At 51.9% G+C, this 23,534-nt stretch overlaps 1 protein-coding gene across 2 annotated transcripts; it reads right to left on the minus strand.

Annotated features, from left to right (window-relative positions):
• Positions 1-638: 638 nt before the first annotated feature.
• On the minus strand, positions 639-23,081 carry LOC140396843 (mitoferrin-1-like). 2 transcript variants are annotated; one of them, XM_072485612.1, is made up of 4 exons: positions 22,784-23,081; positions 11,707-11,935; positions 2,489-2,545; positions 639-1,548 (listed from the first exon to the last, which is right to left on the minus strand). In XM_072485612.1, the coding sequence occupies exons 1-4, from the start codon at positions 23,000-23,002 to the stop codon at positions 1,022-1,024; spliced, it is 1,032 nt and encodes a 343-aa protein (XP_072341713.1). In that variant the 5' UTR covers positions 23,003-23,081; the 3' UTR covers positions 639-1,021. The 2 variants fall into 2 exon arrangements, with proteins under 2 accessions (XP_072341713.1, XP_072341714.1); XM_072485613.1 differs by lacking the exon at positions 22,784-23,081 and adding an exon at positions 22,600-22,640.
• Positions 23,082-23,534: the final 453 nt, after the last annotated feature.

Raw genomic sequence — 23,534 nt, forward strand, 5'->3', positions numbered from 1 at the left:
AAGTGCTGGACAGGAGGGGAATGAAAGGTCGTAGGACAGAGAGGGAGGGAGCAAGGGGGCCGGAGCAAAAAGGGATCATTGACACAGCAAGGGACCATTCTGGAAACTCAACATTTTATGACTGAAGGTTATTTTAATGTTCTCATATTTCTGACTGCCCCCCGTCTTCGCAGCGTGCGAGAGGTGCTCTGAAAAGACACAAACTTTTATTTCAATTATGGCTGCTTCAGGAGTCTGCGACATTGAAAGATCAACAAACACCACAAAAAGCCCCAACCCCTTCCCACCTCCAATGCACCTGTCTGAAAACCAGATAGTCAGAAACATCCTCCAACCCGTCAACACATTCCGCGTCCAACTTCTCCAAATATCTCTTTCACTGGACACATCTCACGTCCCCTCCTCGTTGCTGCAAATCCCCTGCCCTTCTCTTCCTCCACCGACAGACACCCTGCCATTCGGATGTGACAGGCATCACTGAGCCCGGTTGCCTGATGTCAACCCTCTCTCTATTTTGCTTCAAAGAACAAGGTTCCGAAGCCATGACCCTTCTTTTATTTTCTTTCCCCCACCATCCATCCCCATGCCCCTCGGTGAGCTCTGTGTGTGTGTGTGTGTGTGGGGCTCGCCCCCCCCCCCCCCCCTTACCGAGGTGCCAGGCACATACATGATGGTCTTGAAAACGAAGCCCCACTCCCTCAGACCACGACAGAGGCCACCTCCAACTCGCCCGGGGTTGCGTCAGACCATTTATTCAAAGGGATATTTGGCAAAGGCACAAAGGGAGGGGGGTGGCGGCGGGCACGGCGCTGTCCCTGCCCCGACAGTCACACGCCGGAGTCCGGACACCTCACCGACCCCCCCCGTGCGGATACCGCCTCTGAGATATAAAGGGGGCTTGTTCCGAGCAGCGAGCCAGCCAGGCGTCCCCGTAACTTCCCCAACCACCTGCTGGGAACCCGCGGGGGCGCCTTGCCTCGATGCCAGGCCGCCCCCGGGCTCAGGTGGGCGAGGGTCGCCCTCAAGGCAGGGGGGGCCGGGCCTGTTGCTGCTGTTTGGTGATGAAGTATTTGAAGAACTCGTAGACCGACCAGCAGATGGCCGTGGAGGGCATCTGGTAGACGACCCGGGCCTGGGCGCCCTTGAAGTAGGCGGGCAGCCCGCCGATGCGGTAGACGGCCCACAGGGCGCTGGCCATGCCCGAGAGGCGCCTGTTCCTCAGCCCCAGCGAGCCCAGCTTCAGGTTCTCCTGCGTGTTGAGCAGCGTCTTGCAGACGTCCAGCGGCGTGGTGGCCGTGGCCGCCACGGCCCCCGCCAGCGCCCCCGCCACCATGTGCGATGAGGGGTTGTAGCGGCGGCAAGGGTTCAGCTGCTCCTGCAGGAACTCGTAGGCCATGAAGTGGATGGCCTGGAAGGGCACGTTCATGGTCAGCTGCGTGGTGTAGCTGCGGTAAAACGCTCTGGGTCCCTCCACCGTGCGCACCACCCGGACACAGTGCCAGACTCCCCGGTACGGAGAGTTAAACATCTGCATTCGCTGCTTCACAGCTGCGGGTGTCAGAAAGGACAAGGGGGTTAAACACAGCCTGGCCCGAACGAACACCGCCTGAATTACAGGCACATTCCCCCCCCCCCCGCACTCTCTGCACAGGCGTCCCACGTTCCCCCGGGAATGCCTCACACCGTGGCGCCCCCAGCCCCCTGGGACTGCAGGGACCCCCCCCCCCCCCCCCCCCCCAGGCAGGGCGAACAAACAGCCTGGCCAGGGAGAGAGGGGCCACCCAACATGTCCCAGCAGCTGTCACTTGGGAGAGTGCAGCTACTCCCCCCAGGCCACCACGCAAAGGCCGAACCGGCCCCCTCGAACTCGCCCTCAAAACGCGGGACCGCAGGTTCCGACGCCAGCCGGCGACGGGCCGATTTGGACATGCCGCAGGGTCAGGGTCCGGGCCAGAATATCCCACCCCCGGTGCCTGAGCGTCACACCTCCCCGTCCCCGAGCCCTTGCAGCTCAGGAGGAAACTAGTGCCCCTAGTGTTGGGTGGGGTTACTGGGTTATGGGGATAGGGTGCTCTTTCCAAGAGCCGGTGCAGACTCGATGGGCCGAATGGCCTCCTTCTGCACTGTAAATTCGATGAAACCTTTGGCCCACCCCGGGGGTCCGCGCCCACCCTGCGCCGCGCAGACCCTGGGAGGAATGGTTGGCCAGCCCTGGAGAAACGGAAAGGCGGCTCCTGACCTCTCCCGCTCCAATGCCAAGCTGCCCCCTCTCCCTCCCTGCCACCCTGCAGTACTGGGGTCTGGGCAGCTCAGTGCCTGAACCAAGAAGGCGGCCCCACCGCCCGCCCGGCCCAAGGGCAGTCTCCCCTGAGCTGTACCGCACCCGACTGCCTTCACCACAGAAGCTGCAGCAAGGCCATGGCAATGACATCCCTTGGAACACTAACTTCCCCCTCCACCCCCCACTTGGCCCTCACACCGTCATTACCTTCAGCGGGTGTCATCACGCCATCGTGGACCAGCGTTGCCAAGCCTCCCGCCACACCTGGAGCACAAAACAAAGAGGACATCAGCGCATCTGCATCTCCCATCAGCGCATCTGCACCTCCCATCAGCGCATCTGCACCTCCCATCAGCGCATCTGCACCTCCCATCAGCGCATCTGCACCTCCCATCAGCGCATCTGCACCTCCAATCAGCGCATCTGCACCTCCCATCAGCGCATCTGCATCTCCCATCAGCGCATCTGCACCTCCCATCAGCGCATCTGCATCTCCCATCAGCGCATCTGCACCTCCCATCAGCGCATCTGCACCTCCCATCAGCGCATCTGCATCTCCCATCAGCGCATCTGCACCTCCCATCAGCGCATCTGCATCTCCCATCAGCGCATCTGCACCTCCCATCAGCGCATCTGCACCTCCCATCAGCGCATCTGCATCTCCCATCAGCGCATCTGCATCTCCCATCAGCGCATCTGCACCTCCCATCAGCGCATCTGCACCTCCCATCAGCGCATCTGCACCTCCCATCAGCGCATCTGCACCTCCCATCAGCGCATCTGCACCTCCCATCAGCGCATCTGCATCTCCCATCAGCGCATCTGCACCTCCCATCAGCGCATCTGCAGCTCCCATCAGCGCATCTGCACCTCCCATCAGCGCATCTGCACCTCCCATCAGCGCATCTGCATCTCCCATCAGCGCATCTGCATCTCCCATCAGCGCATCTGCACCTCCCATCAGCGCATCTGCATCTCCCATCAGCGCATCTGCATCTCCCATCAGCGCATCTGCATCTCCCATCAGCGCATCTGCACCTCCCATCAGCGCATCTGCACCTCCCATCAGCGCATCTGCACCTCCCATCAGCGCATCTGCACCTCCCATCAGCAAGACCACTCAGAAGCGGGTTCACAACCAATCAATCCGGCGGCAGATTCACACTGCGCTCATTCCCGGAGTGTGGAGGGGAAGTCAGCGGGGCCACTGAACCACAAACTCCTGACATGCACCCCATGGTCTGGTGTTAGCGCAGCATACACACTCTTTTGTTTGGGTACTCTTTGTCAGTACCCAATTATTATTTTTTCCAATGGAGGGGTAATTTAGCGTGGCCAATCCACCTAACCTGTCCATCTTTGGGTTGTGGGGATGGGACCCACGCAGACGTGGGGAGAATGTGCAAACGCCACACGGACAGTGACCCGGGGCCGGGATCGAACCCGGGACCTCGGCGCCGTGAGGCAGCAGTGCTAACCACTGCGCCACCCTCACCCAGCAACACTCTCAAGCTGCCTTGGGACACAGTACACTGGAGCTCCCAGAACTCTGGGATCTCCCGGCTGGACTCAGGGTCATGGTCTCAATTTGAAGGGGTCAGTCATTTGGGATTGAGAGGAGGAGGGATCTCTCCGCCCCAGAGATCCACGAACGCTCCTTTGAGTGTATCCCAGGCAGAGGTGGAATGACGCAGGTTAGGTGGATTGGCCATGCCAAATTGCCCCCTTAATTGGAAAAAAAAAATAATTGGGTCCCCTAAATTTATATTTATAAAAAAGAGAGATGGAAAGACTTTGGGCATTTGGAGTACTCCAGAGACAAGGGGGAAATCTGTCCTGATCTCGCTGCTATCTACAACAGGGGCCTCAGACAGCAAGTGAATCCGTCACCAAGGCGACTGCTGTGACCCGCTCGAACCGACCAGCTCCAAGTCACTCGGAGTGAATCAAGTGTTATCGTGGTGTGATATCCAACGGGTTCAGAATTAATTTTTATTGACAGCTGCTTTTTGAGGAATCCAAGCGGAAAGTTGGAAATTTCCCTGGAATGGTTGGCAGAATTCCTTGCCCCATAAATACAACCCGTGCGGCACCACATCACATCACTTTCCCACTGCATTACGACCGTGACCGCAATTCAGGGCCACTGCACTGGCCATAAAAATTGGTTTGGGGCCAGCAAGGTGGCGCAGTGGTTAGCACAGCTGCCTCACGCCGCCGAGGTCCCAGGTTCGATCCCGGCCCTGGGTCACTGTCCGTGTGGAGTTCGCACTTTCTCCCCCGTGTCTGCGTGGGTCTCACCCCCACATCCCAAAGATGTGCAAGGGTAGGTGGATTGGCCGCGCTAAATTGACCCTGAATTGGCAAAAAAAAAAAAAGAATAGAGTAGTCTAAATAAATTGGTTTGGGATGTCCAGAGAACATCGAGTAGGTGAGAGAGAAATGCAAGCTCTTTCCTTCTCTGCGAGGACGACAGTTGCCGGGTGACCAGAGTTAACAGCCAGAACATAAACTTACAATTGAGCAAATGTATTCATCCTGCTGCCCCACCTTCCCTCACATCCAAATAAAAACCCAATAGGTACCCCCCCCACCGACACTATCACCTTGGCCATGGGAAAGGAATAAAAATAATGTCATGCTGGCTAATATTCACAGAAACAGCCAGACTGGGATGTTTGGTGGGACAGTATCAAGTGTGAGCACAATACTTCCCCATGGTTGCTTCAAGCCACTTAAGGCCATAAGGCATGGGAGCAGAATTAGGCCACTCGGCCCATCGAGTCTGCTCCGCCATTCAATCATGGCTGATATTTTTCTCATCCCCATTCTCCTGCCTTCTCCCCATAACCCCTGATCCCCTTATTAATCAAGAACCTATCTGTCTCTGTCTTAAAGACACTCAGTGAATTGGCCTCCACAGCCTTCTGCGGCAAAGAGTTCCACAGATTCACCACCCTCTGGCTGAAGAAATCCCTCCTCATCTCAGTTTTAAAGGATAGTCCCTTTAGTCTGAGATTGGCTTAATTCCTCTGCTTCTAGTTTTTCCCACAAGTGGAAACATCCTCTCCACGTCCACTCCATCCAGGCCTCGCAGTATCCTATAAGTTTCAATAAGATCCCCTCTCATCCTTCTAAACCCCAACGAGTACAGACCCAGAGTCCTCAACCATTCCTCATACGACAAGCTCTTCATTCCAGGGATTATTCTTGTGAACCTCCTGTGGACCCTTTCCAAGGTCAGCACATCCTTCCTTAGATACGGGGCCCAAAACTGCTCACAATACTCCAAATGGGGCCTGACCAGAGCCTATCCAGCCTCGCAAGTACATCACTTGGCCGTGTCTTGAGAATTTCATGTCAAGGGTTGAACCTCTGCACATTAACAGGTGCGACAACGAGACCAGGATCAGAGGCGTGGGGCAAGTGCACAACTCCAATGGAGGCCCCGTCTCTCACTCATCAGGCCCATCATTCAGAAAGGCGGGAGGGGGGGGGGTCCCTTTTGTTTCCCAGTCACCCAGCCCATGACCTCTCCTTGAAACCCAACGGCAGCGGGAACATTTCTGACACACAATCGCCCTGAACCCCAATAGCTGACACTTGCAGTGATGGTCATGGGTCTCTCCCTCCAGCCGTTGTAGCCATCTGAGATGGCCAGTTCCAACTAGGTACAGAGCAACTCGCAAAGACTGATGGGTAAAATGGACAAGCCAAGAGTCATAGAACATAGAAAATACAGCACAGAACAGGCCCTTCGGCCCACAATGTTGTGCCGAACCTTTGTCCTAGATTAATCATAGATTATCATTGAATTTACAGTGCAGAAGGAGGCCATTCGGCCCTTTGAGTCTGCACCAGCTCTTGGAAGGAGCACCCTACCCAAGCTCAACACCTCCACCCAACACCAAGGGCAATTTTGGACATTAAGGGCAATTTATCATTGGCCAATTCACCTAACCTGCACATCTTTGGACTGTGGGAGGAAACCGGAGCACCCGGAGGAAACCCACGCAGACACGGGGTGGACGTGCAGACTCCGCACAGACAGTGACCCAAGCCGGAATCGAACCTGGGACCCTGGAGCTGTGAAGCAATTGTGCTATCCACAATGCTATCGTGCTGCCCTTGAGAACAAATTAATCTACACTATATCATTTTACCGTAATCCATGTACCTATCCAATAGCTGCTTGAAGGTCCCTAATGTTTCCGACTCAACTACTTCCACAGGCAGTGCATTCCATGCCCCCATTACTCTCTGGGTAAAGAACCTACCTCTGATATCCCTCCTATATCTTCCACCTTTCACCTTAAATTTATGTCCCCTTGTAATGGTTTGTTCCACCCGAGGAAAAAGTCTCTGACTGTCTACTCTATCTATTCCCCTGATCATCTTATAAACCTCGATCAAGTCACCCCTCATCCTTCTCCGTTCGAATGAGAAAAGGCCTAGCACCCTCAACCTTTCCTCGTAAGACCTACTCTCCATTCCTGGCAACATCCTGGTAAATCTTCTTTGCACCTTTTCCAAAGCTTCCACATCCTTCCTAAAATGAGGCGACCAGAACTGTACACAGTACTCCAAATGTGGCCTTACCAAAGTTTTGTACAGCTGCATCATCACCTCACGGCTCTTAAATTCAATCCCTCTGTTAATGAACGCGAGCACACCATAGGCCTTCTTCACAACTCTATCCACTTGAGTGGCAACTTTCAAAGATGTATGAACATAGACCCCAAGGTCTCTCTGCTCCTCCACATTGCCAAGAACTCTACCGTTAACCCTGTATTCCGCATTCATATTTGTCCTTCCAAAATGGACAACCTCACACTTTTCAGGGTTAAACTCCATCTGCCACTTTTCAGCCCAGTTCTGCATCCTATCTATGTCTCTTTGCAGCCGACAACAGCCCTCCTTACTATCCACAACTCCCCCAATCTTCGTATCGTCTGCAAATTTACTGACCCACCCTTCAACTCCCTCATCCAAGTCATTAATGAAAATCACAAACAGCAGAGGACCCAGAACAGATCCCTGCGGTACGCCACTGGTAACTGGGATCCAGGCTGAATATTTGCCATCCACCACCACTCTCTGACTTCTATCGGTTAGCCAGTTCGTTATCCAACTGGCCAAATTTCCCACTATCCCATGCCTCCTTACCTTCTTCATAAGCCTACCCTGGGGAACCTTATCAAATGCCTTACTAAAATCCATGTACACTACATCCACTGCTTTACCTTCATCCACATGCTTGGTCACCTTCTCAAAGAATTCAATAAGACTTGTAAGGCAAGACCTACCCCTCACAAATCCGTGCTGACTATCCCTAATCAAGCAGTGTCTTTCCAGATGCTCAGAAATCCTATCCTTCAGTACCCTTTCCATTACTTTGCCTACCACCGAAGTAAGACTAACTGGCCTGTAATTCCCAGGGTTATCCCTCGTCCCTTTTTTGAACAGGGGCACGACATTCGCCACTCTCCAATCCCCTGGTACCACCCCTGTTGACAGTGAGGACGAAAAGATCATTGCCAACGGCTCTGCAATTTCATCTCTTGCTTCCCATAGAATCCTTGGATATATCCCGTCAGGCCCGGGGGACTTGTCTATCCTCAAGTTTTTCAAAATGCCCAACACATCTTCCTTCCTAACAAGTATTTCCTCGAGCTTACCAATCTGTTTCACACTGTCCTCTCCAACAATATCGCCCCTCTCATTTGTAAATACAGAAGAAAAGTACTCGTTCAAGACCTCTCCTATCTCTTCAGACTCAATACACAATCTCCCACTACTGTCCTTGATCGGACCTACCCTCGCTCTAGTCATTCTCATATTTCTCACATATGTGTAAAAGGCCTTGGGGTTTTCCTTGAACCTACCCGCCAAAGATTGTTCATGCCCTCTCTTAGCTCTCCTAATCCCTTTCTTCAGTTCCCTCCTGGCTATCTTGTATCCCTCCAATGCCCTGTCTGAACCTTGTTTCCTCAGCCTTACATAAGTCTCCTTTTTCCTCTTAACAAGACATTCAACCTCTCTTGTCAAAGAACAAACAAAGAACAAAGAAATGTACAGCACAGGAACAGGCCCTTCGGCCCTCCAAGCCCGTGCCGACCATGCTGCCTGACTAAACTACAATCTTCTACACTTCCTGGGTCCATATCCCTCTATTCCCATCCTATTCATGTATTTGTCAAGATGCCCCTTAAATGTCACTATCGTCCCTGCTTCCACCACCTCCTCCGGTAGCGAGTTCCAGGCACCCACTACCCTCTGCGTAAAAAACTTGCCTCGTACATCTCCTCTAAACCTTGCCCCTCTCACCTTAAACCTATGCCCCCTAGTAATTGACCCCTCTGCCCTGGGGAAAAGCCTCTGACTATCCACTCTGTCTATGCCCCTCATAATTTTGTAGACCTCTTTCAGGTTGCTCCTCAACCTCCTTCGTTCCAGTGAGAACAAACCGAGTTTATTCAACCGCTCCTCATAGCTAATGCCCTCCATACCAGGCAACATCCTGGTAAATCTCTTCTGCACCCTCTCTAAAGCCTCCACATCCTTCTGGTAGTGTGGCGAACAGAACTGAACACTATACTCCCAAGTGTGACCTAACTAAGGTTCTATACAGCTGCAACATGACTTGCCAATTCTTATACTCAATGCCCCGGCCAATGAAGGCAAGCATGCCGTATGCCTTCTTGACTACCTTCTCCACCTGTGTTGCCCCTTTCAATGACCTGTGGACCTGTACTCCTAGATCTCTTTGACTTTCAATACTCTTGAGGGTTCTACCATTCACTGTATATTCCCTACCTACATTAGACCTTCCAAAATGCATTACCTCACATTTGTCCGGATTAAACTCCATCTGCCATCTCTCCGCCCAAGTCTCCAAACAATCTAAATCCTGCTGTATCCTCTGACAGTCCTCATCGCTATCCGCAATTCCACCAACCTTTGTCTCGTCTGCAAACTTACTAATCAGACCAGTTACATTTTCCTCCAAATCATTTATATATACTACAAAGAGCAAAGGTCCCAGCACTGATCCCTGTGGAACACCACTGGTCACAGCCCTCCAATTAGAAAAGCATCCTTCCATTGCTACTCTCTGCCTTCTATGACCTAGCCAGTTCTGTATCCACCTTGCCAGCTCACCCCTGATCCCGTGTGACTTCACCTTTTGTACTAGTCTACCATGAGGGACCTTGTCAAAGGCCTTACTGAAGTCCATATAGACAACCATGGTTCCCTCACTCGACCATCTCTTCCCTGCCTGACAGGGACATACATATCAAGGACACGTAGCACCTGTTCCTTGAACAAGTTCCACATTTCACTTGTGTCCTTCCCTGCCAGCCTATGTTCACAACTTATGCACTTCAATTCTTGTCTGACAACATCGTATTTACCCTTCCCCCAATTGTAAACCTTGCCCTGTTGCACGTACCTATCCCTCTCCATTACTAAAGTGAAAGTCACAGAATTGTGGTCACTATCTCCAAAATGCTCCCCCACTAACAAATCTATCACTTGCCCTGGTTCATTACCAAGTACTAAATCCAATATTGCCCCTCCTCTGGTCGGACAATCTACATACTGTGTTAGAAAAGCTTTCTGGACACACTGCACAAACACCACCCCATCCAAACTATTTGATCTAAAGAGTTTCCACTCAATATTTGGGAAGTTAAAGTCACCCATGACTACTACCCTATGACTTCTGCACCTTTCCAAAATCTGTTTCCCAATCTGTTCCTCCACATCTCTGCTACTATTGGGGGGCCTATGGAAAACTCCTAACAAGGTGACTGCTCCTTTCCTATTTCTGACTTCAACCCATACTACCTCAATAGGGTGATACTCCTCGAACTGCCTTTCTGCAGCTGTTATACTATCTCTAATTAATAATGCCACCCCCCCACCTCTTTTAACACCCTCCCTAATCTTATTGAAACATCTATAACCAGGGACCTCCAACAACCATTTCTGCCCCTCTTCTATCCACGTTTCCGTGATGGCCACCACATCGTAGTCCCTAGTACCGATCCATGCCTTAAGTTCACCCACCTTATTCCTGATGCTTCTTGCGTTGAAGTATACACACTTCAACCCATCTCCGTGCCTGCAAGTACTCTCCTTTGTCAGTGTTCCCTTCCCCACTGCCTCATTAAACGCTTTGGCGTCCTGAATATCGGCTACCTTAGTTGCTGGACTACAAATCCGGTTCCCATTCCCCTGCCAAATTAGTTGAGGCAGGTTCTGAGCCTGAAATGCATATTTGTCAGCAAAGTCCAGACGGTATCAAAACCCCGTCCCATTAGCATGTTAATCAGGCCGATTAGCATTTGATGGCCCATCTTCCCCAAAACAAAGGACTGGTACTCAAGCAACCGGGACAGTCCCAGACATTTCGACACCACTCCCTGTTCAAGGGAAACGCAAACAACAGGGTCAGTGACCGCTTGGGACACGCCCAGCTATCCAGATCCCACCCACCTATTGGTTAAGGAATCGAACAGAGCGATCAGGGATCACCCAATTAGTAAGGCCCAAATCGAAGGACCGCCCAAAAGAGCGCGAAAAACCCCTGAGTATGAGAAGAAGAGTTCGCCATATGTTCGCTCTCTCTTGGCCTTGGTACCCTGGTCACGGTCATCGCCAATTGCAGCAACACCAGAAGTGAGTTCGAGTTCAACGCCCGCTACCAGACGGATGAGCCCAGCTGAGCAGCAATTACTCCTTCGAACCCGAGAGATCCTGAATTGAACAGCGGCCACTGTTCTCTGACCTAAGCCGGGTGCCCGAAGTTAAGTACAGGTTGTCTTAGCTGATAGGTGTAGTTAACTAATAGTGTTTATGTTGCAATACTAATTGTGTGCAAATAAAGTACCCTTGACCTTGAACTAACTAACTAGTGTTTGGCTCTTTGATCGATAGCCGGTTGAAACTTGTGGTGGTATCATTCAATACCTGGCGACTCTCAGCATTCGGACATAGACAATATAGAAAGAAGGCAAATTCACTGATTGCCCTAATTGGAACAGAGCCACAGAAAAGACCGAGGAGTAGAGAAAACGCACAACACCGTGGACCATTCATCTGGAGGGAGAAACTCAGACTGTCCCGAGGCCCCAAGTTCTGGTAACCGGCCAGATTCTCAGCCCGGCGGGAGACCCGACTCAGAAGACAGGAAGAAAGCCCAAAGCCAAGAGCTGATGAGGTCAAGTTCAAACCTTGACCACCCACTCAAGGAGACAGCCCAATCACAGCATGAACATTTTCCCCAACAGACAGGCATGCAAAACACACAACTATTAGAGAAAAGCTTACACTTGCTGACCGGTTAAAAGGCCAGGAGCGAGTCAGGCTGGTAGCGGAATGTTAGAGTATAGAATTCACCGGACTTAATCGTCAAATACCGTTTGCTAAGTGACTATTGCCGTCATGACCGCTGGCATCACTTAATGTCCTTTTCATTTTCTCATAGCTGGAAAAGTACATAGCATGAGCGGGCCCTGCCCCGAGCACCATCGCATTCAGTCCTCGAAAAGGTCTCCGGTAACCTTCAGTGTGCATGATCCTCAGCAGGCCTTCAAACACATTCTTGTACTGCGCCTTGGGGTTGGGCTGTAAGCTCTGCATGCGTGTCTGTGTAGAGGGGAGGGGGGGGGGGAAACAAAAAAGAAACCAAATCAGAAGGCAACTCCCAGATATCACCCCCCCCCCCCCCACCCTCCAAGAAACAAAAAGAACTCGCATTGCATTTCTGTCGCGCCCGTTGACGGTACCTCTGTCGCCGCGCTCGGCCGCGCTCGGAAACGTGGCGGTTAATCTTGGGCGCAGCGAGATTCCGCCAGCGCCGTGACCAGATGGTCTGGTTTCGGATCATAGAATTTACAGGGCAGAAGGAGGCCATTCGGCCCATCGAGTCTGCACCGGCCCTTGGAACTTGGTTTGAAGGATAAGTACTGAAGAGCGTGGGGAGAGCACCTCCGCTTCTCTTCCAAAGGAGGTGCCATCGGACCGTCGACACCACGACCGGGCCATGTCAAACAGTGCAACAGCTCCCCGGCCCTCTGGAGGGCTCCAAGCACAGGGCTCCCTGCCGACTTGCTGAATCCAATTCCAAGAGTGCGACTCTCGGTGGTGCAACGGTAAGAGCAAGCAGACAGCCGCCAAAAGGCTCCACCCTTATCAGACAAGGCTTCAGGGACCATCGCACAACTGCCCAGATGGTAGGTATTCAATGCTTTTTGCACTGATCACCTGAAGGTTCAGTGATCCCTCCGCCAGCACTAGGGAGCTGGGGAAGGAAGGAGGGGGGGGGGGGGGGGGGGGAAATGAGCAAACCATTGAAGCCAGTAGCCCAGATATAAACTCCCGCACCTCAAATGGAGCAAACATTCACACATGTCAATGCCAGTGAAGGCACAACAGAAAGTCATTTTACCGAGCATGTTTACAGCCCATTCAGACCAGCAATCAATGCCTTCAGCGTCTCCCCGCGGTAGCGAGTTCTCACCACTCTCGGAGTTAGAAGGGGCAGCTTTTAGACCACTAACACCCCAATGCCCCGTGGTCTTCAGGCAGTGAATGCTCATGTTGGATATACATGCCAAAGCAAAGTAGCTCGGATGATTTCAAAGAGTATTCTGGGGTGCAGTTTACGCCGAGTCTGACCAAGAACACCCAACTTGGGCCAAGGGGCCCAATGCTCCCCAGGGCCATGGGCTCCATTCAGCTCTGTCGTCAACGCCTTGTTCAGGGAGGCACCGAACCCCACCACAGGCAGTGCGATAGACGCCAATCTCCAGAGACCCGCTTTCATCTGGCAATCGCCATGTTGCCAAATCTATGGAACTGACTGTTCTGGAACCTTCTCCACCAGACAGCTATTTCCATAGACATATCGAGCATCAAACCCTCGCTGCGCACACAGGAGAGGAGGTCAGAGTGCAAACAGGCCCCATTTCGTTCACACCTTTCCTCAATGCCCTGTGATGTTGGATTTACTCCAGTTCACCCAGTCAGGGTTGACAGATCCCAACACGTCTGTGGCGACGAGCAGCTACATCTGATTGGCTACTGCTTCAAACTTGACAGCATTTTGCAATCTTTGCTCCGCTGGCTGGCTGGCTGGCTCCCACCTCGGAGAACTCTGCTAACCTCGTGTCATTACTGGTACGGCTCATTCACCCATCGCCCTTCCGCACACCCACCTCCGCGCCTTCCTGTTTGAGTCCCACCGTGAATTTAAACCTCCGAGGCGGATTTTCAAACCCCTCTGTGCCCTCTCTCTCTCTTGGTCTGTCATCTCCTCTAGCCCTGCCACCTCTCCCACCCCAGCATTCAACGTCGATCCTGCAAGAATAGTGCACGTTTGAATGAGAATGCCTCTTATTTTTCTGAGTCCGTGGGATAAAGGCCCAGCCTACGTAACCTCCCCTCGCAGGACCACTCCTCCACGCCAAGGATTAGTTGGGTGAACCTTTGTTGTTGGTGCAGTGTGGAGCGGGGGGAACACCATCTCACAACGCCTAAACTGCAGGGTTTCCACTGCACAGAGAGATGTGGCTTGGTCCCATTGATTTCCCCCCCCCCCCCCCACCTTTTTTTAAAAACATTTAGCGTGGCCAATCCACCTACCCTGCACACGTGTGGATCGTGGGGGCGAGACGCACGCAGACACGGGGAGAATGCGCAAACTCCACACGGACTGTGACCCAGAGCCGGGATCGAACCCGGGTTCTCGGAGCCGTGAGGCAGCAGTGCTAACAACTACGCGGGTTTCTGTGACACGAGTAAATATCTTAATCAAACCGTGACCAGGATATTTGAATCACAGTTGGACAATTTCCGACAGAGGCTCACACGCACTGAACTTTACCCAGTCATTCCCAGAAGGAATTTTAGCTTGTAGGCCACCTCCGGCAGTGCTGGGACAGAAGTGGCACAGACCGACATTATACCCAGCCCAGCTGCCACCCGAGCCAAAAGCACGCCAGAGGCCTCTTTGGGCTGGGGGTGAGGGATCAGAGGGAAAGTGGCAAGGGAGGGGGTTCTGTTCACCTTCCACCTCTAGTCAGGTGTGACGTGGTGACGAGCATTCCCCCCACCCCTATCCCGAGTCAGAAGGGTCACCCTAACCTCAGCTGACACCCTGGTGCAGTATCGAGGGAGCGCTGCAGTGGCCAAGGTACCATTTTCAGAGAAGAAGCTCAGACAACGGAGTATCACATTGTTGCTCGTTCGTTGCAGCTTTGCCTTCAGAAAAGTGACCACACTTCAAAACGTAGTTCCCTGGCTGTAATGGAAGGTCAGGAGTGAGAGAAATCCAAGTGTCCTCTGTCCTCTTTGGAGGCCGGACTGGAATCCAGGAGGCAGCAGGCACACTTCTCCCAAAGAGAGTTCAGTTTCCGACCCTGGTTCTCATTCCAAAGCTGGCGGGCACACCGTTGGGTGGTCACCCCAGATCGTCGAGCCCGTGTCTCAGGCGTCAGGGCCTTTGACCCGAGGAGGGCCGCCCGGCTGGAGGGCCAAGGTGTTTGAACTCGGATTGAGGAAATGAATGGGCTCCGTGAGCTCTTGGCAACACTGGTCTCTGACTCATCCGATTGACGCGTCCAGGAAGCCTGGAGTCACTGTCGACGTCATCACCAGCAGTCTCGTTCCCAAGCCGGACACACAGTCCCATTGCACAGCGTGACTGGACATTGACAGAAGGAACCATTGAACAAGTGAGACATACGCACACTGACACACCGGCACAAACACAAACGGCCTTGACAAATCAGCTCAACATTCAGCATCCACTCTGCCCGATCCAGCCAAGGAAGGAAAAGTGCCAGCTGTCTCCGAGCACAAAGGATATTCTTCAAGGCTGGTCTATCACGAAACAAAACACCCACTCAGACGACAGGGCCCCTTCAGCAGACGGAAACACCCCGAGGTGCTGCACAGGAGTGTCGCCAAACAACAGGCTGACAACAGGCACAAGCTTGGCCAAAGTTTGAAGGGAAGCTTTGAAGGGCAGAGCACGGCCCAGAGGCAGAGAGCTTCACGGAGGGTACTCAGCTGCTCGGAGACAGGTCACCGTCGGTGCAGCCATGTTCTGTGGCAGCAATCTCAGGGGGCCGGAGGGCGTGACACACGTGTGTGCAGGGCCACGGAGCGATGTGAAAAGGAGGGCGACGATGAGGAAGTTCAAAACTGAGGCACGGTAGCACAGCGGTTAGCACCGCTGCCTCACAGAGCCAGGGTCCCAGGTTCGATACCCCGCTCGGTCACTCTCTGTGCGGAGTCTGCACATTCTCCCAGTGTGTGCGTGGGTTTCCTCCGGGGGCTCCGGTTTCCTCCCACAGTCCAAAGATGTGCGGGTTAGGTGGATTGGCCGTGCTAAATTGCCCTTTGTGTGCAAAAAAAAAAAAGATGAGGTGGGGTTACTGGGATAGGGTGGGGGTGTGGAGCAAAATTAGGGTGCTCTTTCCAAGGGCCGGTGCAGACTCGATGGGCCGAATGGCCTCCTTCTGCACTGTAAATTCTATACAAGAACACATCGACTGGGGACATTGAAAAGCCACAACTATCCCCAGCCTGGGTCCGTGACGCAGTCCCTGGCCACTGCGGCCACAAACACCAGGAAACAGCCTTCACATTTCCCGGTTCTGGGAAGAGGCAAAGAAGTCCCTGCCCACTTGGGACGGTCGGTAAGTTTGATGGGCCTCACGCGACTGTACAGGTGTGTCTGCAGGTTTGTGGGGTGACGCTGAATCAAATAGGTGGCTCGGGAACCCAAACCAGCAAATTCAGTCGGCACATTGAAAGGATTTGAAGTTCTGGCGTGCCTTTCAGGACCCAGCAGGTCCCAAACACGAAGGGTAAAAGCAAATTAGCGCGGAGGCTGGAATCGGAAACAAAAAGAGAAAATGCTGGACAATCTCGGCAGGTCTGACAGCGTCTGTGACGAGAGAAGGGAGCGAACGTTTCGAATCTGGGTGACTATCAAATCGAGAGAGCTGGAAATAGGAAGAGATTTGGTGTGGGGGATGGAGGGGGATGGGGGGGGGGTGCATGGAGCAGTGGGGCTGGATAGAGGGGCAGTGGGAGGTGGAGAAAAAGCCAAAGGGAGTGTAAATGGGAGTGATTAAGGTTGTGAAGGGTGCTGAGAGTGGCACACTGAGAGATCAGAAGGTGTGAACGACAGAAGAAAGGTAAGCAATGTGTCAAAGGACAACCTGGAACAAGGAACAATGGGCAGGTAAGCACACACCTATGGAAGAAACGGATATGAATTGCTAGAAATATAAATGGGGTGCAGGTGGAGGGGAGAGCGTTCACAGTCGGAGGCTGTGGAGCTCAATTTAAGGTGCGGAAGGCTGTAACTTGCCGAATGCAAAGATGGGGACAGTAAGCTCCCACAAACAATGCAATCCTGGTCACATCATGTGTTTTCCGGAATGATCTTGCCCAGGACACCAGGAAGCATTTGCCCTTCCAAACAGTACCAATGGATCTTTCTTTTCTCAATTTAGAGTATCCAATTCATTTTTTTTCCAATTTGGCGTGTTCAATCCACCTACCCCGCACATCTTTGGGTTAGAACATAGAACATAGAACGATACAGCGCAGTACAGGCCCTTCGGCCCACGATGTTGCACCGAAACAAAAGCCATCTAACTTACACTATGCCATTCTCATCCATATGTTTATCCAATAAACTTTTAAATGCCCTCAATGTTGGCGAGTTCACTACTGTAGCAGGTAGGGCATTCCACGGCCTCACTACTCTTTGCGTAAAGAACCTACCTCTGACCTCTGTCTTATATCTATTACCCCTCAGTTTAAAGTTATGTCCCCTCGTGCCAGCCATATCCATCCACGGGAGAAGGCTCTCACTGTCCACCCTATCCAACCCCCTGATCATTTTGTATGCCTCTATTAAGTCTCCTCTTAACCTTCTTCCCTCCAACGAAAACAACCTCAAGTCCATCAGCCTTTCCTCATAAGATTTTCCCTCCATACCAGGCAACATCCTGGTAAATCTCCTCTGCACCCGCTCCAAAGCATCCACGTCCTTCCTATAATGCGGTGACCAGAACTGTACGCAATACTCCAAATGCGGCCGTACCAGAGTTCTGTACAGCTGCAACATGACCTCCCGACTCCGGAACTCAATCCCTCTACCAATAAAGGCCAACACTCCACAGGCCTTCTTCACAACCCTATCAACCTGGGTGGCAACTTTCAGGGATCTATGTACATGGACACCTAGATCCCTCTGCTCATCCACACTTTCAAGAACTTTACCATTAGCCAAATATTCCGCATTCCTGTTATTCCTTCCAAAGTGAATCACCTCACACTTCTGTACATTAAACTCCATTTGCCACCTCTCAGCCCAGCTCTGCAGCTTATCTATATCCCTCTGTAACCTGCTACATCCTTCCACACTATCGACAACACCACCGACTTTAGTATCGTCTGCAAATTTACTCACCCACCCTTCTGCGCCTTCCTCTAGGTCATTGATAAAAATGACAAACAGCAACGGCCCCAGAACAGATCCTTGTGGTACTCCACTTGTGACTGTACTCCATTCTGAACATTTCCCAAAAACCACCACCCTCTGTCTTCTTTCAGCTAGCCAATTTCTGATCCACATCTCTAAATCACCCTCAATCCCCAGCCTCCGAATTTTTTGCAATAGCCTACCGTGGGGAACCTTATCAAACGTTTTGCTGAAATCCATATACACCACATCAACTGCTCTACCCTCGTCTACCTGTTCAGTCACCTTCTCAAAGAACTCAGTAAGGTTTGTGAGGCATGACCTACCCTTCACAAAGCCATGCTGACTATCCCTGATCATATTATTCCTATCTAAATGATTATAAATCTTGTCTCTTATAATCCCCTCCAAGACTTTACCCACTACAGACGTGAGGCTCACCGGTCTATAGTTGCCGGGGTTGTCTCTGCTCCCCTTTTTGAACAAAGGGACCACATTTGCTGTCCTCCAGTCCTCTGGCACTATTCCTGTAGCCAATGATGACATAAAAATCAAAGCCAAAGGTCCAGCAATCTCTTCCCTGGCCTCCCAGAGAATCCTAGGATAAATTCCATCAGGTCCCGGGGACTTATCTATTTTCAGCCTGTCCAGAATTGCCAACACCTCTTCCCTACGTACCTCAATGCCATCTATTCTATTAGCCTGGGGCTCAGCATTCTCCTCCACAACATTATCTTTTTCCTGAGTGAATACTGATGAAAAATATTCATTTAGTATCTCGCCTATCTCTTCAGACTCCACACACAATTTCCCATCCCTGTCCTTGACTGGTCCTACTCTTTCCAAAGTCATTCGCTTATTCCTGACATACCTATAGAAAGCTTTTGGGTTTTCCTTGATCCTACCTGCCAAATACTTCTCATGTCCCCTCCTTGCTCATCTTAGCTCTCTCTTTAGATCCTTCCTCGCTACCTTGTAACTATCCATCGCCCCAACTGAAACTTCACACATCTTCACATAGGCCTCCTTCTTCCTCTTAACAAGAGATTCCACTTCCTTGGTAAACCACGGTTCCCTCGCTCGACACCTTCCTCCCTGTCTGACCGGTACATACTTATCAAGAACACGCAGTAGCTGATCCTTGAACAAGCCCCACTTATCCAGTGTGCCCAACACTTGCAGCCTACTTCTCCACCTTATCCCCCCAAAGTCACGTCTAATGGCATCATAATTGCCCTTCCCCCAGCTATAACTCTTGCCCTGCGGTGTATACTTATCCCTTTCCATCATTAACGTAAACGTCACCGAATTGTGGTCACTGTCCCCAAAGTGCTCTCCTACCTCCAAATCCAACACCTGGCCTGGTTCATTACCCAAAACCAAATCCAACGTGGCCTCGCCTCTTGTTGGCTGTCAACATATTGTTTCAGGAAACCCTCCTGCACACACTGTACAAAAAAAGACCCATCTATTGTACTCGAACTATATCTTTTCCAGTCAATATTTGGAAAGTTAAAGTCTCCCATAATAACTACCCTGTTACTTTCGCTCTTATCCAGAATCATCTTCGCCATCCTTTCCTCTACATCCCTAGAACTATTAGGAGGCCTATAAAATACTCCCAACAGGGTGACCTCTCCTTTCCTGTTTCTAACTTCAGCCCATACTACCTCGGAAGAAGAGTCCCCATCTAGCATCCTCTCCGCCACCGTAATACTGCTCTTGACTAGTAGCGCCACACCTCCCCCTCTTTTGCCTCCTTCTCTGAGCTTACTAAAACACCGAAACCCCGGAACCTGCAACATCCATTCCTGTCCCTGCTCTATCCATGTCTCCGAAATGGCCACAACATCGAAGTCCCAGGTACCAACCCATGCTGCCAGTTCCCCTACCTTGTTTCGTATACTCCTGGCATTGAAGTAGACACACTTCAAACCACCTACCTGAACACTGGCCCCCTCCTGCGACGTCAAATCTGTGCTCCTGACCTGTGGGGGCGAGACCCACGCCAGACACGGGGAGAATGTGCAAACTCCACTCGGACAGTGACCCAGAGCCGGGATCGAACCTGGGACCTCGGCGCCGTGAGACTGCAGTGCTAACCACTGCGCCACCGTGTCGCCCCTGCCACTGGGTCTTTCTGATGGGCCTGGATTTAGCATCACACTGGAAAGATAGCACTTCCCACAGCACGTTGCAGAAAGAGAATATACCGCACACAATTCAGCAAGTTTGGTGAATACGCTGGATAATTTCACAAGGATGATAAATTTGAACTCAATGTTAAATTCTTAAATGGAGGGCGAGGTTGGCATTTATTTCCAATCCCGAATATACATCGGAGAAGGGGGCAGCGGGTCACTTTCTTGCCCTGCTGCAGTTAATGTGGTGAAGGTGGTGTTCGGAAGGGGGATCCATCTCTCAGACCCAGCGACATGGCTCCAGGTCAGGGTGGCGCTTGTCTTGGAGGGGAGCTTGCAGCTGGTGGTGCTCCCCTGGTCTTTTCAGGTGGTAGAGGTCACGGGTTTGGATGGTGAGTTGCCGCAGCGCATCTTGCACCCGGCTGCTACTGTGCGTCGGTGGTGGAGGGAGCAAATGTTTGTGGATGGGTCGCCAATCAAGTGGTGCTGCTTTGTCCTGGATGGCGCCAAGCTTTGCGTTTCAAAGGAGCCGCAAATGCAGTGTGAACCAGCAGAGTATGGAGAAAATTAGATCGGGGTCCGAGGGAAGAACATCCACACAGATCACCGAGAAACTGCTGAAACCTGGGAGAATCCAGGCAGCGGTTAATGCTCGAGCCTGACATCTCGGACAGGTGCTGTGCCTTCAGCAACACGAGAGAGATTGTGATTCAGGTCGAAAGAGACTGAGTTTGTGAAAACCATTGCCTCGGATAGGGAAATCATGTGAATACCAAAATGCTCAATCCGCGAGGAGACCCAGTAACCCAGCATCTTGCTGGATCACTCCCGTCTGCAAGTAAGACACGTTTACCCGAGACAATGTGGTCAATTGTAAAAATGGCAGCATTTCCTGAATAGGAAACATGGAAAACAATCCTCATATTTCAGACATTTCGCAACAGAGTTATCAGAACGCACTTACTCCAGGAAACTCTCAGAACAGGACTGACAGCTGTTGCCATTCTACAGACGAGGCTTATCAACTTTCACACATCTCAATGCTCGGGCAAGCAGCATCAACAATGCACAGTAACGTACAGGAAAAAGCAGACAGGAGAGGAAGGCGAGACTTGAGTCCTGTTTTGGAATAACAAGTTCCGTTTCAGCTTAAATACAGGAGGAGAGTCTGGAGATAAGTGTGTCAGCGTCACCATGAGACCCGGAACACTGCCAGCCTGCTATTTACGATAGATCGCAAGAGCTGATGATCCCTGAGACCGATAAATAGAGGATGACCTGAGGAAGTAGCTACGCTCCGAAAGCTAGTGATTTGAAACAAACCTGTTGGACTTGAACCTGGTGTTGAAAGACTTCTTACTGTGAGGAATAGAATGCACACCTATCACAGGTCAAGATACATCTTACTAGTGTCCCAGGGTTCTACCTTGAACAGTGCAACACAGACCACTGAGTCCGCACCAGCTCTTTCCAGAAGAAGTGATTCAGTTCACCCCCCGCCCCCAACCCCGCCCCCCCACCCTGCTCTTTGCTCCAATTCCTGCACACGGCTCTGTGCTGAGGTCAAGGAGAATCTTGAATTGACTCCTGCAAACCACTGTACACAGCCCAGCATGTACTCCAGCTCCAGGGTACAAACCACAAGTTTAAGGGACATGTTTCTCAACACTGGAATATTGCAGATTTACCACTCATTTCAGGTAGAACACGTCGATACAGATGTGGTCCCAGCGACACAGAAAACACACTGCAATGCTGGGTTGTAAAAAGTACAGGTATTCCAGAGGGCGATTAACAGAACACAATTTTATCCCAGGGTATAACCCAGGTTACCCCAGTGCTATGACAAAAAAACGCTGCTCATGGGTCTAACTTATCGAAAGAAGGTGCATTTATCGCACAGAGGGCAGTCCCATGTTATTTATCGAGCACACTCTTCCCCTTAACTAAAACCACCAGATAAAAGGTTAATGTTACATCAGAGACTGGTCCTAATACTGTTAATAGACAGCATGTGCTCCTCGCCCAGAGTATTCAGGGACAGAGCGACAGGGACAGATACCGCTCTCTGTCCTAAAATGGATCGGAGGGGAACATGACGGAGCAGCCAATGATCATGGTGTATTATGCACACTTCCAGATGGGGTATCGCGAATACAGAGACCACGAGACATAGGAGCAGAATTAGGCCGCTCGGCCCATCGAGTCTGCTCCGCCAATCGATCATGGCTGATATATTCCTTATCCCCATTCTCCTGCCTTCTCCCCATTAACCCCTTATTCATCAAGAACACCAGATTTGTGTTTGAGGTGCTGTCACACACAGGGCTACAGACCAAGATCTGGATAGATACAGGTCACACACTCACCTTAACGGTGTCGATGGGGAACATGATGGAGTGCTCCATCACCCCAGTGTGTTGTATACACTCCCAGCCCAGGGGATTCACACACAGGGACAGGGTTAGGGATGGATACAGGGTTAGGGATGGACACAGGGACAGGGACAGGGTTAGGGATGGATACAGGGTTAGGGATGGATACAGGGTTAGAGATGGATACAGGGATTGAGATACTGATACAGGGTTCGGGATGGATACAGGGACAGGGTTAGGGATGGATACAGGTACAGATAGACACAGGTATATCTCTCACACACTCACCTTGACGGTGTCGATGGGGAACATGATGGAGTGCTCCATCACCCCAGTGTGTTATATACACTCCCAGCCCAGGGGATCCACACACAGGGACAGGGTTAGGGATGGATACTGATACAGGGACAGGGTTAGGGATAGGGATGGATACAGGTACAGATAGACACAGGTATATCTCTCTCACACTCACCTTGACGGTGTCGATGGGGAACATGATGGAGTGCTCCATCACCCCAGCCATAGAGCCGGCCATCATGTGGGTGGTGATGGGCACAGTGTCGGGGAGACTCTCATACACATCTTCCTGCTGCGATGCAGCCTGTCCAGGACAGGGCGGCGGGGGGCTGTGGTGTCGGGGCTCCCGGGCCCGGCTGAGGGGGGTGTCTGCCGGGACACAGGTGGCGTCCATGGGGCAGCGGGGAGCGGAGCAGGGGAGAGGGTGGACTGCGGGACCCGGGGCCGCACCTCTGCCCCCACCAGGTACAGCCCGGGCCGCGCCCCCTGACGTCACACAGCCCCGCCCGGCCAATGGGGGAGCGGGATGGGGACGGGCCCTGAGTCCCGCTGACCAATCGGTGCCCGGGTGGGTGGAGAGCGCTATTCAATTGGCCCAGGCGGCTGCCGGTCACACCGGGCATTGTCCAATCAGGAAGGCGGTCCCGCCCACCCCATATTGTTGCATTTCACCATGACTCGACTCTCTGACTCATTCACATAATTGCTCACTATCATCACTGAGTGAGGGGGAGGGGGTGAGTGTGCAGGGATAAAGGAAGAAAACATTCACCACATAAACATCCCCGGAGTGAACACAAGCACAGAAACATCCCCGGAGTGAACACAAGCACTTGAACCAGGAGCTGGCCCCATCAGGGAAAGCTGCATTTCAACTTTTGGGTTAAAATGTTTGAACATGAACCGCACATTTAGTGGATTGCAGA

The sequence above is a fragment of the Scyliorhinus torazame genome, chromosome 20 (assembly GCF_047496885.1).
Source record: "Scyliorhinus torazame isolate Kashiwa2021f chromosome 20, sScyTor2.1, whole genome shotgun sequence".
NCBI classification, from domain to species: domain Eukaryota; kingdom Metazoa; phylum Chordata; class Chondrichthyes; order Carcharhiniformes; family Scyliorhinidae; genus Scyliorhinus; species Scyliorhinus torazame.

What these genes read in the sequence shown, in the direction of transcription:
- LOC140396843 (XM_072485612.1), bottom strand. Translation starts at nt 23,002, where the DNA reads ATGGACGCCACCTGTGTCCCGGCAGACACCCCCCTCAGCCGGGCCCGG. An exon ending in TCCCCATCGACACCGTCAAG is followed by an intron (nt 11,936 to 22,783) that starts GTGAGTGTGAGA and finishes CCCTCTACACAG; the next exon opens with ACACGCATGCAGAGCTTACA. An exon ending in CGTGATGACACCCGCTGAAG is followed by an intron (nt 1,549 to 2,488) that starts GTAATGACGGTG and finishes TGACACCCGCAG; the next exon opens with CTGTGAAGCAGCGAATGCAG.